The following is a 19,910-nucleotide window of genomic DNA, read 5'->3' on the forward strand; positions in this document are numbered from 1 at the left end:
CTGGTTTTTCTTTCGGGATTTCTCCAGACACCGTTGCATAATATTTGATCAGTGGTTTTACTGGTTCTCACTTCATTTTGAAATTGCCTGACTACAGTGTTCAGTACCTGCCATGTGCAGATACCTCATTTTGTCTTTATAGGGTGGGGGAATGAAGTTCTGTATTTGTGGTGGTCTTGTTACTGATCCTTTCTACAGCTGTCTGAAAAGAGGACTTGATGTGCTTTTAATGGGGATTCTTGAGCACTAAAATGACATCCAGGGGAAGTTTCTGGAGATGGTTCTGTGGCCTGTGGGAATGGAGCAGCAGGAGTGTGGACAAAGAAATGCCAAGTGACAGCAGTGTACCAGTAACTAAATGACATTTGCAATCTCTGCCCTCCCAGGCTGGGCATGCAATTCCTGCAGTTCCCACCTGTGGGACAGAGCTGGTGCCAGCTATCCTCCACTTCTTTACAGCTGGCAAAGCAATGGCACAGCTCTGGAACTGCTCTGTGTGCAGTGCTGATGTGTTGGGTTTAAAATGACCACCTGAAACGATCCTTGCTTGGTTGTAACACCAAATTAGGACTTCTGGTGTCTGCAAGGCCTGGCCTGCATGTCAAAGCAGGATCTAATAGTAAAAATAACAAATAAAGCCAGTGAGCTGGTTGTCAAGTGTCAGACCAAGAGCCTTTGCTTGCTGCTGAAGTGATGCACATTAACTTCTAGCATGTGTGATAGAATCCTAGTTAATCAACTTGTAAATTTATAAAATTGTTCATCTTAGCCAGTGGTCCTGTTGCTTGTGAATAGCTATGACATAAATGGGCAGTTTGTTCCAAAATACACAGGAGTTTGGGAACTCTGTCTCATTTGGTGCTGTTTCCTAATTTGTGATGCTGGATGGAGCTCCATGCCCACTGTCTGGCCCCAGGCATCCAGGCAGTTATCCAGTGACCAGTGCACCCCTCCAGGCCATGGGCAGCCCGTTTCTCCAGGAGAATGTGAGGGAAGTGGTGTCCAAGGCTTTCCTGTAGTCCTGGCAGAGCACAGTTACAGCCTTTGCCTCATCCACCTAGTGGGTCACCTTGTCAGAGGAGGAGATCAGGTTGGTTAGGCAGGACCTCCCTTCCATGAGCCCACACTGACCTGATGCCCTGGTTGTTGCACAAGTGCCTCTTGATGGTTCTTGAGATGTTCTGTGCCCTGACCTTCCCCAGCACCAAGGCTGGGCCTGTAATTCCCTGGATTCTCTTTCTGGGTCTTCTGGTAGCTCGTTATATTCATCAGCCTTCTCCTTCTTCAGCTGCTTGAATACTACTGTGCATACCTGCCTCACAACAGCATTTTTTCACTCTTCCCCTTCCTACCAAAAAAATTCTACTCAGTTTTGCATGTCGTTCAAAAGGCATACATTGAAATGTACAGTATTTGCTTCTGCTTGCCCAGCCCCACATTTGGCTTTTAAGGTGACAGAGCATTTCCCAGTATTGGGCTGCTTCTCTGTGCATGGATGCTTTGGGCTGTGGTTTCTCTGTGTCAACAATGTGGTAGTTTCAGACCTCAGCTTCCTACTGCAGATATTACATGTTTTTGTAGGTGCAACTTTGTCTTAGCAACAGGAGCTGCAAGAAATGACAGAGATGAAAGTGAGCTGAGAGCCTGTGCTGCTTTAGTGACATTTGCCCCTGATAGATGGTTGATGAAGATGCACTGTAAAAAGTGAGTTTGTGTAATAGGCACTGATAAAATGTTAATTGAACCACAGGTACAGCTGGCACACCTCATTTCTAAAGGGACCTCTGGTTTTGGAATTGGAATCTGGAGTTTTAGTGGTAGGTTTGAATTTATCTAAGTAATTTGTTAGTCAAGTTGGTGGGTATCTAACTAGTTGAATGGGTCTTGGGTATGAAATAGGATGCAGACTTTAAGATAGGCTCCGTTTTTCTTCTAAAATATTTTAAATACTGATGACTTCAGGACACAATGTTTAAAAAAGCTACTAGTTGGTAATTTTTTTTTTTTTTTTGCATTGCATTGCATTGCATTGCATTGCATTGCAGAGTAAAAACCCAAACCTGGATCTGCTTACTAACCATTTACACTGGAATCTACCAGAAGACAGACTCCCTCAGGAGAAGAGATAGCCCTAAGATTAGAGCTGCTGTTCTTCTGTGCTGGAGAAATCTGGAAAATTAGGCTAATTCCTGTAGCTTCAATTCCATCCTGCTGGTAGCAGGGCCACCATGCTAGGGCAGTCAGCAGCTACGTGGGACTCTGGTCCCAGGAGGTTGGATCAGCTGGAAGAGTGGCTCCAGAGGAAATGAGGCTTTATCTGCTTTTTCTCCTCTGACACAACTTGCAGGAGTTACCCTTTGCAGTCTGTATCTGATCAACATCTCTGACAATCTCAGAAGTGAGGATGAAACATGAACTGCAAAACTCTCAGTTGACCTTGGGGAGCTTAGGCTGGTGGGAGGAACACTGGGAAGCTCAGGTTTGGTCTGATAATCTGATCTGTGGTCATCTTGATAGCTAAAATTTGATTACTGCAAAGTGCTTTTTCTATAAAAAAGATTGTCAGAAGATGCTGTACATTTTTCAAAGCAGCTTTCTAACATGCATTGGTGAAATGATGGACTTATGGGTATTATTTTCTTTACCTGAAAACTGTAAAGTATTTGAGTAAAAGCAGCCAGAGAATCTCATAATTTTAATAGCACAGTGTCAGTGCTTCTTGCAGGAAATGTACAGCGTGTGACAATTCAGCTTTGTAAGTAGATCGATAGAACAGATTAGTTCAGTTTTTACAGAAGTTGCAAATACTAGAGAGATAGTGGGATCATGGTTTGTAAACCTTAAACCACGCTTTCCTGCACAGCAATCTGCAAAGATATTCTCCTCTGTGTAGCAGGTAGGTGATTTTCAGCTGCAAGGAACTTTTTTTTTCCACAGGGACTACATGAAATGTTTATTTGATGGTGCATCCCGTGTTTGCCCTCTGGCTGGCACTTGAGTGATCGAGTGTTTTGTGAAGTGCAGGGCTTGTCATGAGCCATTTTGTGACTCTTCATGTTTACAGGGCCTGGCTTCAGCCAGCAGGAATGGAGACCCTGGATCTGTTGTGGAATTGTTTGGTGTGCAAATGGGAGCTGCGGAGGAGGGAGCCCAGAATGCTCCCCTGCCTCCATTCCTTCTGTAAGGATTGCCTTCCTGGTTTGATCCAAGGATACAGCTGTGTTCCCACTGACTATGAAGTGCTCTATGAAGGTAATGTTTAAAAACCTCTGGCTTGTGCTCTTTGCAATGCACTATTATAAAAAGAGATGGACTGAGAAACACTTGTTGAAGCCTATTCTTCTACAGCACTACTTTAAATTGATAAACTAGGAGAGCAAAGATTTATGTGAGCAGAGAGTGGGTTGGGAACAAGCCACCTTTATTATGTTTTTCATCCAAAAGCAGTGTTTTGAAGAGAAATGACAGAGGCAGCATTTTAACATTTTTTCAGAATGGGCTGAATGTTTCACTTACCAAGTTGACATTATGAATATTTGATTTTCTTAGCTTAATAAAGGAATAAATGCTACAAGATAGCTTCCAGAGCAAATCTTTTTTGCAATCTTCTTGACCTTTCTGTGGTTCTGTGGTTGTGGTGATAGTTTTATTTTTCTTTCACCCCCTCCTTCAGTGCTTCCCCATCAACAACACAAAAACACCCAGTTCTTTGTTTCTAACAGAGGTAATAATATTTGTTATTACATTTGTGCACTGAAACCCTTATCTCAAAGAGTTGTGAGTGTTGTTTTTCTCTACCTTAACCGTTGTGGCTGTAACTCACCCTAACAAGCTGAGTAAACTAGTGATGATAAGAAGCATTTTTTGTCTGTGCCTTTTGAAATCTTGGAGTTATTTGTACAGTTCTCGGTCATGATGTTAATAGAAGTTGTGTAACTTTTTTTAAAATAAAACCTCGATGGCAGAATATAGTAATTTTACTGAAAGTGTCTTAATTGCTGTGGGGAAGCATTCCAGACTCATTACTAATTTATAAGACGAGCAAAAGCATGTAGATAACTTGCATTTTCACAGGCTTTGAACTTTAGCTGAGTAGGAGGCATCATTTATTGTCTCTTCAGTAGCAGATTTTAGAAATGTGTAGGAAGAGAAGACACCTTCCCTGAGGTGAGGCTGATCAGAACTGGTGAGATGACAAAAACTAGACTAGTTCATGTTTGAGAACAAGTGGAATCAGTGTTAAGAGGTCACTGTTGGAAGGCTGGCAAAACAAAAAAGCTAAAGGAAAAGGCAAAGGAAAAAAGCTGTTCATGTGTAGGTACAGACAGAGAAAGATAAGGTAGGAGAAGGAGAGGAAGAGAGCCAGGCAGTCATTGCAAGTAATGTCTCCTTAAAAATTTTAAAGCTTGGTCATAGTAGGCCTAAAGTCTGAGGGACCTCTCTAATAAAATACTAGTGAAAAAAGCACTCAAATAATTTTTATGTATCCTCATTTGACATCTCAGCCATTTCTCTCCTCCTTTCTGTTTACTGAGTGGAAAAGTGAATTTCTACACTTGCTGATCTTGGATGAAGTGCAGCTACAGGTTGTCATGAGTTAAAATATTGGCTATTTCTTTAAGGCAGATCAGGAGTTGTTTGTCTATAGCAAAATGGAATAAATAAATAAATACTTTTATTTACAGTTTATTTCTGTATTTCTGAAGTTTCTCTGTTTACTTTTTCATTCTTGTGTGGATAGGGAACTTCTGTGGGAAAGAGCAAGATTAGAGAAAAGAAATAATGAGCAGTGATGACCCAGTAAATGAAGTGAGACACCAGGTGCAGAGGCTCAGTTAATCTATGAGCAAGGAAAGCAGCAAAACCAAAACACCTGTGTCTCTTAATTAGGCCACTGACTGAAACTGCAGCCACCACAGGTCAGGCAGGGTAAATATGTGAACTCTTCTGATGGCTTGATGTTAAATGTTGTTTATTTGTGCTGATTGCTGAGTTATGGGCAGTACATTTTCAGTTTTCATTGTCATCTTTAAGTTTGATCATATGCAGGTGCCAGTGATAAAGGGTAAGTGCAAGTGCTAAGCCATTTTAGCTGAGTAAATGTAAAGTATTGCCTGTAAGAAAAATGTGTTCCTTATTCACTATGAATTCCTCAAGCAAGATGTAAAGGTGGAAAAAATGAATGTGTCTGTGAGTGAAGTTATTCTGGCATTTGTCACAAAAGGAATATTTGAGCGTTCAAGTTTCTGTATGTTTTACTACAAGTAGTGCTCTGCTAACATAAAACTATTTTCTAGCTTATTGTTTTTTGTTTGTTGTTGTTGAAGTTGCTGAGAAGCTGGGACTAAGTGGTCCTGGCATTTGATAGGGATTGGTGTTGGAACTTTATTCTTGTGTGTGTTTGAGATGACTCATGAATAAAAGCCCTGAGGTAGCAGCCAGAGGTCCTGCAGAAAAGCTGCATAGCCACCAGAATTTATCCATAGCTGTGAGAACTGAGAGTTTGGGAGTCATTTGAGTGGAAAAAGGAAGTTATCTTTATGCTTTTGGCTCCTACATATGCTTTTTCTGTGAAGGGAACTTTAAACTTTTAAACTTTTCAGTAGTGTTCTTTTTTTTTTTCCTTGCAGGCCAGTGTTGCTTTCCAATTTTTATTCCTTGTCTTCCTGTAACAGAGGAAGACTCTTTTCTCTCTCCTCCTCTGCAGATCTGTATGTTATGTGTTTCCAGTCTTTTACTGCATGGGTAAAAGAATAATTTTCAAGAGAGGGCTTGAGTTAAAAAAACCAGAATGTTTTCACATCACTTGAGAGGGAAATGTCTCAGGTGAGGACTTGCCCAGGCTCCTACCTGTGTGTCGTGGTGCAGTGTTGGTTCTTGCTTTCTTGGGTCTACCTCTTTCTCATGAAGTTCTAAATGCATTCAAAACCAGATTCATCCAGGTTCCTGTGTTTATCCCTCCTTCCTGAACTGGAGGTGGATGCCAAAATAACTTGTCCCACATGTGTAAAGCTTCCTCTCTGTAAGATGTTTAGTGATCTAAATTGATTTAGTGCTTTAAATATCTCCAACACATTAATTCCAAAAGTAGTCAAATGAAGACCAGTGGAGGTGCATTTTTGGGAGAAGCTCATGTTTTTGCAAGACTGTCTCAACTAAAGGGTTTGTTGTTGTTGTTTTCTTAAAATAATAAAAAATCACATGTAATTGCTGCTTAATCACAGGACCCCTGAGAACAAGGCAGATCAGAAAAGATGTACTGAAACACCTTGTGGAATTCTGCTAACTGATATAAGCCCTGGAATTTTTTAACATTCTGTGACCAAATTGTGTAATTAGCCTAATCTGTAAAGTAAAATGTTATTAGTAGCTTTTTGTCTTTGTAAATTGCTTTGTGAAGTGGTGGATTTAATTGTATGATGTTTTTTGTATTGAACTTGTGAACCTGCTGAGCTATTACTTTTTGCAATTTCATTTAAAAAATGTTCTTTGCCCCTTTGTACTTCTCAAAGTTGGATAACAAAAATCCTGAAAAATGGCTGCATAATTTCTACCCATATTCTCTGCATAACTCAAAAACTGCCTCTGCTTGTGTTGTGTTCACGTAATGCCAAGAAATGTAATAGGGTCATGTACTGGAGAAATGCAAACAGATTGGGTAAAACCAAGAGGAAACCAGAGAGGTTTTAAAGAGAGGAAATGTGGCTTCAACTATTGACAAATGTCCACTTGCTGCATTTTATTATTTCCTGCTGAAAGGAAACAGTTTTATTCGGCTTGTATGGTAGGAGCTATATGTATATAACTGTGGACCCTTAATTGTGATCACTTGTTAGTGAGGCACACCCAAAAGTCAGCAAGCTGTTGGTCAGAGAGATCTTCAGGGAGGTTTATTTCAGGAGAAGGATTGAGCTCTAGGCTCGTTTTCAGTATGAAGTTTTGGCACAGGATGTGTGGAGCTGCTTTCAGGAGCCTCCAGGTGTCGACACACTGTGCCTTAGCTTGTAATTAAATAATAAAAAATAAACAGACCAAACAAAAAACCATCTACAGATGGTTTACAGAGTTCTGCAAACCACAGTTTAGCTCACAGTGAGACACTTTAGCTGCTTTGGTAGAGCTGTGGTATCTCCAGGATACTCAATAGCCTTTTTCTGTTCTCATTTAAGGCAAGTGATGCGATGCAGTGATCTATTAATTCTGAAGGAGAACACCCTTTTGATCTAATTAGAGGCACTTAGAGCCAAGTGCATGTTTACCTCATAAAAGGGGAGTAGAAAGATTATTCTGAAGAGAGAAACTGTTCATAATGTATATATTTAGTCAACTTAAAGTGGGTTTAAAGTTAGTCAGCCCTTTGCACTGTACTGTTTGGTTGTCAGACCCAAAAGGCAAGTGAAACAATGAGGGGTTTAGTTAAATAAATATGAAACTGTAGAGTGGGAAGTTGTCTTCAGAGCTGTTTCCTATAACCTATAATTGGGTCTCCAAGGAAATGTAAATTATGCCTGCAGCTTGAGCTGTAGTTAATGCTCTCTGAGAATAATTATTCTGAGGGTTGTTGGAGAAAAAGAGCAGAGGAATAGGTGCAACATGTGGACAGCAAGTACAAATGTGGTGTCTGTTGTAGCTCCACTGTTTGTTCCTTTATGCTAATCGAATCTCATGATAATAATAAGTAAATTATCTGCATTGATTTATTTCTGAGGCAGTCAGCTTGAAGGTTCCTTCTATTTAACTCTGACCAGACTGGAAGAGCTTGAAACAAAGCTGTGAGCTGTGACTTTTCATGTACTTGGTGTCCAGGGGTGGTGGAGAGGTTATAGTTGGCAGAGATGATTCAGAGATGATTTCTGTAAATGATCCATAGCTCTGTCACTTAGAAATTATATTGCTGCAGTATAGGTGGAGTAAAAACCTTGAAACCACTCTGAAATTCTACTTCTTTCTTTATTTGTACTTTTCCAAAGAGACACTCTAAGTGCTATTATTGCAGGGTCCAATGCATTGTGGCAGCTTCCATTCACAGAGAGCTGTGGGATGTGAGAGATCCAACCTGTGGGGAGCTGGGGCTTGAACAGGATGAGGCAGAACCTTATTCTTTTCCTGAAAGCTGATTTTGGATATCCCAGGTGTGGAGTTGGAGTGTCCAGACTGGGCATCTGTGTCTGACTAATGGATCCGCTGCCTCTGAAATTCCTTTTTTCCCCAACCCTCTGTTGAGTTACTCTGGCTGATGGGAATGTAAGAGTGGAAATAAAGGTGGTGGCTGCTGGAAAAGGGCTGCAAACTAATTCAGCCAGGTAAACATCTGCTGCTTAAGCTTTCCAGGGCTCAGAGGTGCCTGCACATGAACACAGCCCCACTCAGAGTTACACAGCTCTTTCTGGTGCCTTCTGTGGTGATGTTCAGGTGCACAGGGCTTCTGGGGATGGGGCTGAAAGAAGAGTTCAGATGTAGGGCTGTTCCTCCACATCCCCCATGTGCTGACACTTTGTTGGAGTCTCTTCAGCACAGTGTGGTCTCCAGAGATTCTTCAGTAGCTGATAGCTCAAATACACTGAGAATATCTTATATGTTGTTTAACCTGCATATAATTCGGAAGTAGGGATTTATTCTGTGTACCACAATGAAACAGGGCTTAAATCCAGCATTAGGATCCTTGCTAGATTTTCTAAATTGATGGTCATCTCTTTAGCAGTGAAATGGGATGTCATCAATAACAATTTCAAGCGCTAAACAGCAGGAGGCACTGAACTTCTAAAAGATTATTTATGCAAATGTTCCTACCTCCTTCCTACCAGTTTAAATTCTATGCAAAAATAGAATGTGTCAACATCTCTGTCAGCTTTTTGCTACTTCTAGAGGTTTTGATATCAATGCTGGCTTCCCTTTATGCACCACAATTGTACCCGATTTCCTAACATGTAAACTGTTGTTGGAGTTCTGTAATTCCTTGCTGAGTTGCTGTTTAGACCCAGAAATTGCATCATTCTCATACGTACAAACAGTGAGTCTCCAGGGCTTCTGACTACTCTTCCCTGCACCCACAGTGCTCTAATCATGATATATTTAAATGAGCTGTCTGCAAAGTGCAGGTTCTTAAAACAGATTAACAATGCTGTTTGGAGGCAGTGGTAAGGTAGGAAGGCAAGAAAAATATTTAGGATATGGTCTGCAAAAAGCACAGTGGGAGGGAATGGCACTGAGACCTGCTGCTACCTGGGTTTGGAACAGCTCCTCTCCCTCCTCCTGCTCCAGTCTGAGGCTTGAGTGAAGACCCAGGCAAGAAGGGAAGTAGGACACTGCTGTTCATTTCGACCGTGGGATTTTTATTTGGGAAAAATGCAACCAAGGCAAGCTTCCAGAGGCCTGAATGAATCCTAGAGGAAAGGGCAAGAAAGAAGGCAAGAGGAGAAAAAAACCTCTGCACCTTATAGTGACTCAGTGCACCTTTCTTCCCTGCTGGTTTGCCAGAATTCCTGGCCAAAGCAGCGGGAGCGAGGTGCAGTGACTTCAGTGTGCACCACAGCCCTGCCTGATCCCAGGAAATTCCTGTGTGTGCACTTCCTACCACCCAGCTGTCCCCAAAACCAGGTGACTCTGTGGGTGGCTCTCTGGGCTCTTTATCCAGAGCACAGGTAAGGGGTTTCCAGGAAAATATTCCTTACTGGTGGTTTGCACTCTGAGCACGAGCACGGTGTGATGCTGTTTGTTAATGTGGATATACTTACTTGCTTAATTTCAGGTTAATTGCTCCACAGTTCATTTTGTATTGTATTTATTATGCCAAGATAACTTTTGATTCTCTGGGGAATTCATATGGAAAAAGATTGGGCATTTCCATAGAACACAGGTTTTTATTAAGTGGAAAAGGTATCAAATAAACTCAATTAGCTGAAGAAGTGTGATCTCCAAAGCCACCACGCTCAGGCAATCCCTCTTTTAGCAAGATGCAAATTTGTCTCCTGTGCTTTTATTAAAGTTTTAGCTATAGGAGTCAGTATTAGGTGGCCTTCATTAGCCCATCTGTGAGTAGGAAATGACTTCCAATACTCTATTGCTGTGGTGTCCCCATTATTTTTCCTCTTAACTACCCTTTTAAAATTTTTAATTTTTTTTTCTAAATTAAGCTGATGGTTCTGCATGCCTTCTGTTAATCTCAAGGGAGTTTTAGATTTGAAATCATTATAATTTACAGCGACCTGTATATTTGAGACACACCCTGACATTTACTCAAGCAAAGCTGTACTTGGTGGTCTAAAACAAAGCTCTGACCTGTGCAACTTGCTCCTTGCAATTGACTATCTCTGGATCAGCACTGATTTGAGTAGCATAATTTGGATCTAAAACCTGGGAGAAAACTGTGCTGTGCCATCCAGGGCATCGCTTTTAGATGTCCCTTAATGTTAATCAGCAGTAATGTCATTAACCTTCAAACTGTTGATTGTGTTTCTCAGCAAATATATAAGGGAGGCTTTTGTGCAGAACTGAAATCCATGCATGATTTATGTTTTCTAAGCATGAAGATTATTGAAGTTTTCTTTCTTTATTAAAGTTTTTTTTTTTAATTTAAAAACATTATAAAGACTGACTTGCTCATTATCAAACTAAATGCATTCTAATTATGCTGTATTCTATTCTTCACTGGTTTGTAACAAATTAGCAGAATTTAAAGCTCACATGAACATGCCTGAGGCCATAAGCATTCCATGAGGTATCATTCAATTGGTTTAATTTGATTTAACACTCTGCCCTAACAGAATATGATGTGTTGGAATATAATTAAATAGTTATGGGACTAAACCACGCAGGCTCCATTCAGAGTGGAAAAAGCCCATTCTTTATTTAAGTAACTGGTTTTTATACAGTTTTACAGATCTTGTGTGTGACTCCAATTGGTCAATAGCTTACTTGCCAAATACTTTATTGGTTAGTAACAAGTTATTATCCTTTATTGACTGGTCACTCAAACCCCCAGTGTGTATGTGCAGGAAAGGTTGTTTATGAGAGATAGTTTCCCTTTTTCTATCTAACAGTTTGTACAGGTGCTAGTTGTTTTTTGCCCAGGAATAGATTGCTATGCTGAGCTGCTCACACCAGGGTTGCTTTCACATGGGAACTTGCAAAGTGCTAACTTGACTTAGAAGAAAGGACAGGCTAACAGGGCAGGCTTGAGTTTTTGAGGCCTTTTTCTTCTAATTTTTCCACTTTACTGCGACGAATAGTAACTTCAGTAGTAACCTTTATTACCTTGTTTACTGTGCTGATAGAAGCTGTCCTTGCCTTTGTTCCCCAGCCAGCAGCTGTTCCCAGACATGTTTTGTGCACGCTCACCCGTGTGGCAGGTGAATGAGAGTAACTGAGAGAGTCCTGCCTTTCTGACTTCAGAAAATCACTTTTTGTTTGCTATTCCCCTCTTGGCCCATCAGCAGAATATTCTGTAGCTGAGGCTACAGAAGGTTTTACAGAAGATGGAGGTTTTCTCTCACTGTTAGCCAGATCAAGAGCTGGCAATGCTGTTATGGGAGGAAGAAACTGGTTCCAATCCCCAGGGGCTCCAGGTGGCTCTGTGAAGTTGGGAGCTGCTTTCCTCCTGACTGCTCTGAGAATTGGAGCACGTCCCCTGAGACTTATTTGAGGAGCTGCCTGCAGAGCAGGTATCTTGCTTCCTAGCTTATCAATCAGAGTGTGTCTGTCCTTTTATTCCTGCTGCTGTTCCAGCTGTGCCATTCCTACAGGGCTGGCAGGGAAGCTTGAGGAGGGTTTCAGCTCCCAGGAATTGGAGCTGCAGTTCACCAGTGCTTGTAGTAAGCATCATCTACAAGGAATAGGAGGCACTGCCAGTGGAACACAGCTTTCCCAGCCTCCTGCTTTTGCATGTCTCCAGAGAACACAGCTGCTAGCAGGCACCTAAAAGTCTCATCACACTCTGTAGTTTGGGAAAGCACAGAGAGGTTTCAGTGCCACCAGTGTAAGAGAATTGTTGTGCTAGGGTGTAACGTGTGAAAATGGGATTAGCTACAAAAACTGTAGGTAATTCACATACTTCTGCAGCTTCAGTCTTTATAGGAAGTAGAGGAACTGTTTAAAAGACTTTTTCAGCTTTCTGCCATTGTCTTTTTCTGATGATTTTTTAGCACCTTTGTAACTCCTGCCAGCAAACACCCCTAAACAAGGCTCAGTTTGCATGCCTGATGAGCAGGGCACTGGAAATTGCTTGTGTTGCCCTTTCCCTTGGGGTGGCTTGTGGCTGAGCAGCACAGTCACCTGTGAGCTCAGCCTGTTCCTTCTCATGTCTGCATGACCTCTCAGGGCTGTGTCAAGTGCACAGGAAAATGAATAGTTTGGGTAGATTGTGGTCTGCTACTTGGGTCCCCAAATCACAGTTCTGTTGTAAATGCAACCTTGAAAAATACAAAGCAATTATGCTTTTGCTTTTATATAAGATTTGGGCTGAAAATTATCTAAACCTCATGGAAGTGGTTCTTAGTAAGGGATACTTTTAAAAGGAGATGTTCCAGAACTCAGAGTTTCCTCAAAGCATTTGTGAATGAAGTGCACGTGTTCAGACATCTGAGTAGTGTTTTTGTCAGAAGTGGAAATGTGGGAATGTTTTGGGGTCTGTGTGTCCCTGTCAATGTAAAATGCTGCTGTTAAAGTTGCAGAAGCCTTGCTCTGAAACTGAGGACATTCATAATTAGCATCCTGCCCCTGGGCAGGGACTGCAGGAGCCATTCCCAAGGGACAGGCAATACCAAGCACCTGGAAAACAGGAGAGGCTTTGATAATGGTGTAATGTGAAGAGTAATAGACAACTTAAGGTTTAATTAACTTACAGTGCACAAACAATTTTGAGTTAAGGAAAAAAAAGCACATTGAACAGGAGAATGTTGTCATTGATCTTGCTTTAAAACGTTTAGGTAAGTTTAAACCATTTAGTAATTGAAAATATTGTTGTTAGTGATCATAAATAGATGACTTGGCAAGGTGAGCATAGCATAGGAATTCTGTTTTTAAGAAAATGTAAAAAACTTGGATTAAAAAAAATGCACCTTGTTAAGATAAAATAGACTGACACACCAACACCCTCTCTGAAGGACTGTTTTCACATCTGCAGTAGTTTGCAAGAATGTGGGCAGAAAAATGTAGGGTCCTTTTGCAAAAAACCCCAAAGTAACACAACCAAATATAATAGAGCTCCTAGGTCAAGAAGTCAAGAGATGAAACATCAGAAGTACAAAAATGCAGATGTACAGTCATGGACACCTGCTTGAGCTCTTGGTTCTCAGCCCAGGCAGACACTGAGATTACCCAGTTGTGCTCAGTTATTAATGAGGGTGGAGCCAGGTTCTGCTGCTCACGTTGCTTTAGGGGAGCTCATGTTTTGCCATCTTTGAATTTAATATAATAATTTTCTTTATGAAATTTTTAATACTTTTTTTCTGACTTGTTGCTTCTGCCAACAGAGCACTACTCCCCCGTCACTTCCCCTGGAATGCATCCTTCACTGTAAAACTGGTGTTAAGGAGTTTGTGTTTTATGCTTGGGTACACCTCTGGTGGGATAAAGCTGCTCTAGAGCCACAGAAAATCTCAGAAAGCACAAGTAAATTTGTAACAAGGGGTTACAGTTTAAAGAGCAGCTCAGTTTTAATCATTTCCAAGCCAGGTGAGAATTTGGACATGCAGATATCATCAATAAACATGGGAATCAGTCAACTGAAATATGGTGGTTTTCTAGGAATTTGTTGCTTTTTATTTTCTATATATTGAACCAGGTCTAGCCACTTAGGGCTTGAAGAATGCCTTAGTTTCCTGGAACTGCCCCTGTGATCCAAAAAAGCCACAACACTAAGTGTGGTGGTTTATATAATTTCCTGGTTCTCATGCCTGTGCTTTATTTCTGATCGTTTTCTTTTTTTTTTTTTTTTTTTTTTTTTTTTTTTTTAATTCAGATATCCTTTCCTGCCCTGTGTGCAATCAGACCTGCTTTGCAAGGGATGTAGTTGAGAATTTCTTCCTCAAGGACTTTCCCATTGGTGATTCAGCTATGGCAAAGGTAAGTGAAAGCCACTAAGTTGTGGTTTGTTGAAACACTGACAGATGAGCACTGAAAACAGAACAAATTTTGTTTTGAACAACAAAGATTCTCTTACAGTTTGAATATGCAGCACTGTAATTACTTCATTACCAGAGATGGACATACTGCCTTCATAGTAATTTTAAAACTTTAGTTAAGAATGAGTTTTACTCTCTGTATTTTAAATAGTCCATTAAAACTATTGATACTAATGTAACTGTGACAACATATTAGGAAGGTACTGAAGGTCTTGGATTCCTCATTGTCCTCTTTTAGCTCTCAACTCAAAGTAAACAACTGTGGAATTGTTAGGATTAGAAAGGATCATTGGAGGTCATCCAGTCCAACCCTACCAAGGCAGGGTCACAGGAGCAGTGACACAGGAGCTCATCCAGGTGGGTTTGAATGTCTCCAGAGATGGAGACTCCATGGCCCCCCTGGGCAGCCCTTCCAGTGCTCTGCAACCTCAGTGTGAAGGGTGACACCTTCATTTTGAACTGGAACTTCCTTTGTTTCAGTTTATGGCCATTGCTCCTCATTCTGTCACTGGGCACCACTGAAAAGGGTCTGGCACCATCCTCTTAGCTCACCTTGGAGATATTTATAAACATAAACGAGATCCCCTCTCAGCCTTCTCTCAGCTAACCAGGCCCAGCTCCTGTAGCCCCTCCTCATTGGAGAGAGGCTCCAGATCCCTCATCCCCTTTGTGGTCTCTGCTGGACCCTCTCCAGAGGCTCCTTGTCTCTCTTGAGTTATGGAGACCAGAAGTGAGGAGAATTCTCTGGATGTGGCCTCTCTGGCTGAGCAGAGGGGATGATCCCCCCTCTCTACCTGCCAGCCACAGGAGCTGAGTCTTGACTAAATTATTACACCAACATCACCCATTAGGTCATGTGAGCAGTTATAATTTTCTGATTGTCTGCTTTAATGATAAAAAAGTCACATCATATTGCAGTTTCCCACTGGGGAATGGATTCAAAGGAAGGTGTTGGATTATTACTTTTGCCTTGAATTGGCACTGTACATAGGTGGATTTAACTTCTGTTAAATACTCAGTGAACAGGCAGGACTATTCTCAGCTGTGTAGTTGCCACTAGTTTGGGCGGAGAGGAGGAACAGAGAAAGTTGGGTATTGTTAAAAAGTAAAGAATGTGTAACCTAATCCACAGAGTGTTCTGGGACATAAAAAATAATTAAGGCAAGCAAACTGTATTGACATCTTCAGGTGTACATTGCTTGTAGAGTGCAGCCTAAGTTGATCTAAAGCAAGGAGGGGGTGGATTCACATGCACTCACCAAAGAGAGGAAGAAAATTCACAAGATACTGCTGAGTTTTTTAAAATGCACTTATTATACTGGGACTTCTTAATTACTGTGACTTGCATCATTTACTTTTCAATGAGAATTTGTGTAAAAAGGAAATCAAATGAGAATATCTAATGTCTTCAAAAGCATTAGATTGCCATCCTTAAAAGGAGGTTTCTTTTTTCTGTAATCCCTCAGGAGTCCTAAGAGCAGTTCAGTAATGCAAATTCCTCACTGGAGCATAGGAGTACCCTAGAGCAACTTATGAACCTTCAGAGCTTTCAGCTTCCTTTTTATTAAGTCAAATCATGTAGCTTTGCTTGCTTGCTATCTCTAACCACTACCACCACACTCCAAATTAAAGCCACAGTTTCACCACCGGTGACACCAATCGGAGGAGCACCAGATCAGCCATCTGAGACACATCTGAGCTGCCATCATTGTCTGTGTTCAAATGGGAGTCTCTCAAGGCTTGTAACAAAGTCTTTGGAAGCAGCAAAGTGTCTCTGTGTGTGGGAGAGTGGAGCATGAATGACAGAATATGCTACATGCCAGCAGCAGCAGTTTCAGAAATACAAAATTCAGAATCTCTTGCTCAAAAGTCCACTTCCACATCATAAATAATGCAACTCTGGGAACACTCTGCAACTTAAAAGTGATGTAAACACAGTACAGTGTCCATACAAATTCCAGTCAGACTGACAGCTGAACTGCTGCAGGTAAACCTGTGCTTCAGCACTTTTGGTTATGGCAGAGAAGGCAGAGCATTCCTCAACTTTTTCCTAAGCTGGGCCTAGGTGGGTACATTTTAGATTAGTCACTTCTTTTTATATAACAGTCTTTGTTCCCCAATTTAAATATTCTTGCATTTTGGTTTTATAAGTTTTATTAGGCTTTTTGGTTTGAATTCTTGTATGTACCCTTTGGAAAACATTGGTGATAAGCAAATGGCTAAAATAGCATATTGGCTTGCACAAACAATTCCCTCTCTAAACAATTAAACATATTTAAAACTTTGCTTTGTTGTCTTATTGTCAAGAATTGCCCAACCTGTTTGTTAGAAACTCTTCAGTAATGGTTTGATAAAAGAACTGTTGTGAAATGCCAGACCCATGGAAGGAAATGATAAAATTTAAATTCATTTTAGCAAAAAAAAATTTTTCTTCTTGCGCTGAAGTGAATCTGACCTTGACTCACTTGTGTCACAGAATTTAGGTGGATGTGGGTGTTCCACTAAGTGTTAAAGCTGTGATTTAAAACTGAGACACCAGCTAAGAACTGCAATAGTTCTTTTTTTCAGACTTTCTATTTCCTGAGCCACCATGGGGAGAAACCCTTCCCTTACACTCACCAGAACTTGCATCAGGGGTTCTGAGCTGACCACAGGCTGTATCCTTCTCTTCACATTTCACATCAAATAGTTGGGATGTGAATATTTCAGCTCACAGCTGAACTGGAGATCAGCTGATGCCCAGCAGAAAGGACACCGTAGGAAGTGATTTTGCCATCTATTCTTTGCTTGAGCAGCTGTGAGTAGAAGCAATATTGAGGATATATGTGTGTGTACATAGATATATTGTAATAGTGAAGGAAATGCTTCAGTTTAATAAAGTGGTGGTAAAGCTTTGCTTTTTATGCTTTGATAATGGTAACTTTATATCACTGTGCTCACTCTGCCCATGAGCACCTATTTGTGACTTTGGTGAGCCAAATACATTAATATTGTGGGTTTTGAAACAACGTGTGTTATTGCCTAGAGCAAATCCTTTTAAAAGGAATTACCATTGAAGTCCTTGAAATTACTCTTGAGTTCCTTCTGGATACCAGATGTTGACATACCCACTTCATTTCTGTGCTCCTCTGTTCATTTCCCTCTTGTGACATGTCCAGGCAGCACGACCTATATAGCAAAAGACATTCCCTACATTGTAGAATCAATGAAGAGAATACTGAATTAAGGTTTCCAGGTCTTCCTGTATCTTGTGTTTCCTTAATTTTTTCCTAAGCTGGACCTAGGTGGGTACATTTTAAATTAGTCACTTTTTAAAATATAACAATCCTTGTTCCCCATTTTAAATATTCTTGCATTTTGGTTATAAAAGTTTTTTTTAGGCTCCACCACATGTGATATCAAGATAGAAACTGAGCTAATTTCTGGTCAACTCTTTAAATATAGGAACTAAGATTTTCGTTAATAGTGTGTGGGTGTCCCACATTGTTTTCTAGATTGTCTCACCATTAGGATGTTTTATGTATTTTTCTCAATGTTACACAGTTACAACCAGACTCTTAAAATAACTTGAATTGTTTTAGTCTGAGGCCAAAAATTATTAAGCTCACCAATGTGAATCACAATCTGTTAAGGACAGCAGTTTGTACAGCTGATTTGTCATGCGCGTGTGTAATTGCACTTTTTGTTCTTAGAGCTGCTCCATGTGCAAGGAGAAGAGACCTGCTCACAGTCTCTGCACGAGATGCAATAAGTGGTTGTGCAGCTCATGCACAGAGGAGCACAGACATGGCCAGGAGCCTGGAGACCCCTTCCTGTCTTTGTCCCTGAAAGGCTGCACAGGTACTGGGGATATTTGCTTTCTTCTCGTATCAGTTATTCAGCTGCAAAAGGAGCAGATGCAGGTTCTGTGTGACTCAGAAGGATATGTAAGTGCCAACAAGAGATCAGGTGATTTTTCTCCAACTTTAGGGCCACTGCCACAATTGGCATTCCACGGTACTGGAAAAAAGTTTGGATATTTGTGTTTGACAGACAGGATCTTCTCCGTGTGCCTTTCCCATCTATGGAGTGATGGCTCAGGAGGGCTACAACAGCAACAGGCCTTGCCCTTTCAGCATTTCTGTCCCTGTTTGGGTAATTTCACTGAGAAAACCATGACAAAGCAATTCCTGTGCATTTGGACAAGGTGTGTGCTGTGATCACTACAGGATGCTCCTTTCAATTTATGCTTGAGCAAGCACAAATTAAGCCCACTGACAAATATGTCTCATCCATATACAATACTGCAGAAAGTATTACTATCTCCTATTATTAGTCATTATTTCCTTTACTTCTATGTCAGAAATCTGCTGCAGAGTATGTTAACCTAAACTTATATAAGCAATTTCTAGATAAAAATAAGAATTTGTGCTGCGTGCTTATTCTTCTTCATAAGGAAGATGGACAGAAAAAGGAATTAAAAAAGCCCACTGATTATTTTTATTTCCTTTAGGATTTTTCTTGTAGAAGAAGTGACTTGCTATAGAAGGAGTTTTATTAAGTACTGGGTGGTCATATCAAGCAGAGTTTGAGGCACTTGAGATAAAATATGCAATTGCTAAATAGAGTATAAACAAAAAAGTCTATAGAATGGTAATAATAAAAATCACAAATTACATTTTAAATATTTTTGTGTCTTTTCTAAAGAATAATATAAATTGAAGTCCCCCAGTTTCCTCTCAAATGTCCTGATTGGATGGACAGTATGTTTTTCTTCTTGAGTTGATGACAAGATAAGGACTGTGGTTTTGAGGCTCCAACTGTTTATAGTTTCATGTCACTTTAGCAAAGATTACCACCTCATATTGTTGATAAATACTGGTAAGAAATCATGTGTGGCTTAGCTGTGGGTCTGTGTGTGCTATATAAATAAAAATATGCAGACACATAAAAACATGAGAGAATTTTACTTTAGTACTAAATTACATGTGCTGAACAAAACATGAACAAGGAGCTTGGTAGTTCATATATAGACTAGTTAATATAGAAATTATTTGGAATGTTATTTGTGCTTTTGTATTATTTTTATTATTATTAATGTATGTTTTATCTATTTACAACAGATTTGCCTTCAGAACACTTCAAAAAAGCAAATACTGGGATATACCAGAACTCAGACTTTTGTTTGTTTTTTTTTTTTCTGGAAATAAACCCACAGCATTGTCAGTCAGGAAAGATTTATGTGGTGCAGGGTGTTCTGAAAACAGTCACCTTCTTTGCAAGTTCTTGAAATTATTAAGAGGTCTGGCACTTTTAAACTGTTCTATCTTTTGCCATTTCCCTTGCAAGGGCCAGACCTTCTTCTGGCAGTGTTAGATTCCTTGGGTCAGAAATGAAGTAGCAAAAAACCCTCACCAAAACCATTAAATCCTTCCTACTTCTAGCAATTTTAATCAACTATTTTTTGAGCTTTTCTTGAGAGGGGTCTGAGTCATTGAGAATTATGGAAGTGGAGGCAGAACTCTACTAGCTAAGATTGCTTTTCCAAAATTGACATAAACTGATCTGAGGAGCAGAGATTTAAAACTTTCTGTTAATTATTCAAGAGATACATCTGAGATAAAGAAAATATAGGCTGTAGAAAATGGTAACTCCCATGATGAATTATCAGAATTTAGGGCAGCTGAGCTTTCTCTGCTTACCAAGGGAGGTTCTTTTTAAGAAGCTAAGATGGGTAGTTGTGGTTAGGTTTTTGCTTCTAGAAAAAAACAGGGTTGTTCACTTGTTTAGTACCTGATTTTCTAAGTATTA

The 19,910-nt window shown here is 40.3% G+C and overlaps 1 protein-coding gene across 2 annotated transcripts in view; it reads left to right on the forward strand.

The window, feature by feature from the left end:
* The first annotated feature begins 121 nt into the window (after positions 1-121).
* The window catches only part of TRIM66 (tripartite motif containing 66), a 55,880-nt gene continuing 36,091 nt past the window's right edge, over positions 122-19,910 (forward strand). Inside the window, exons 1-3 of one of the 2 annotated variants that reach the window (XM_077783779.2) lie at positions 122-3,252; positions 13,958-14,061; positions 17,813-17,960. In XM_077783779.2, coding sequence (XP_077639905.2) covers positions 3,033-3,252; positions 13,958-14,061; positions 17,813-17,960 — 472 coding nt within the window. In that variant the 5' untranslated portion in view covers positions 122-3,032. Of the gene's footprint in view, positions 5,066-13,957; positions 14,062-17,812; positions 17,961-19,910 lie in introns of both variants that reach the window. The other variant, XM_085580095.1, reaches the window with a different exon arrangement.

Source organism: Lonchura striata, chromosome 5 (assembly GCF_050655825.1).
Source record: "Lonchura striata isolate lonStrDom1 chromosome 5, ASM5065582v1, whole genome shotgun sequence".
NCBI classification, from domain to species: Eukaryota; Metazoa; Chordata; class Aves; order Passeriformes; family Estrildidae; genus Lonchura; species Lonchura striata.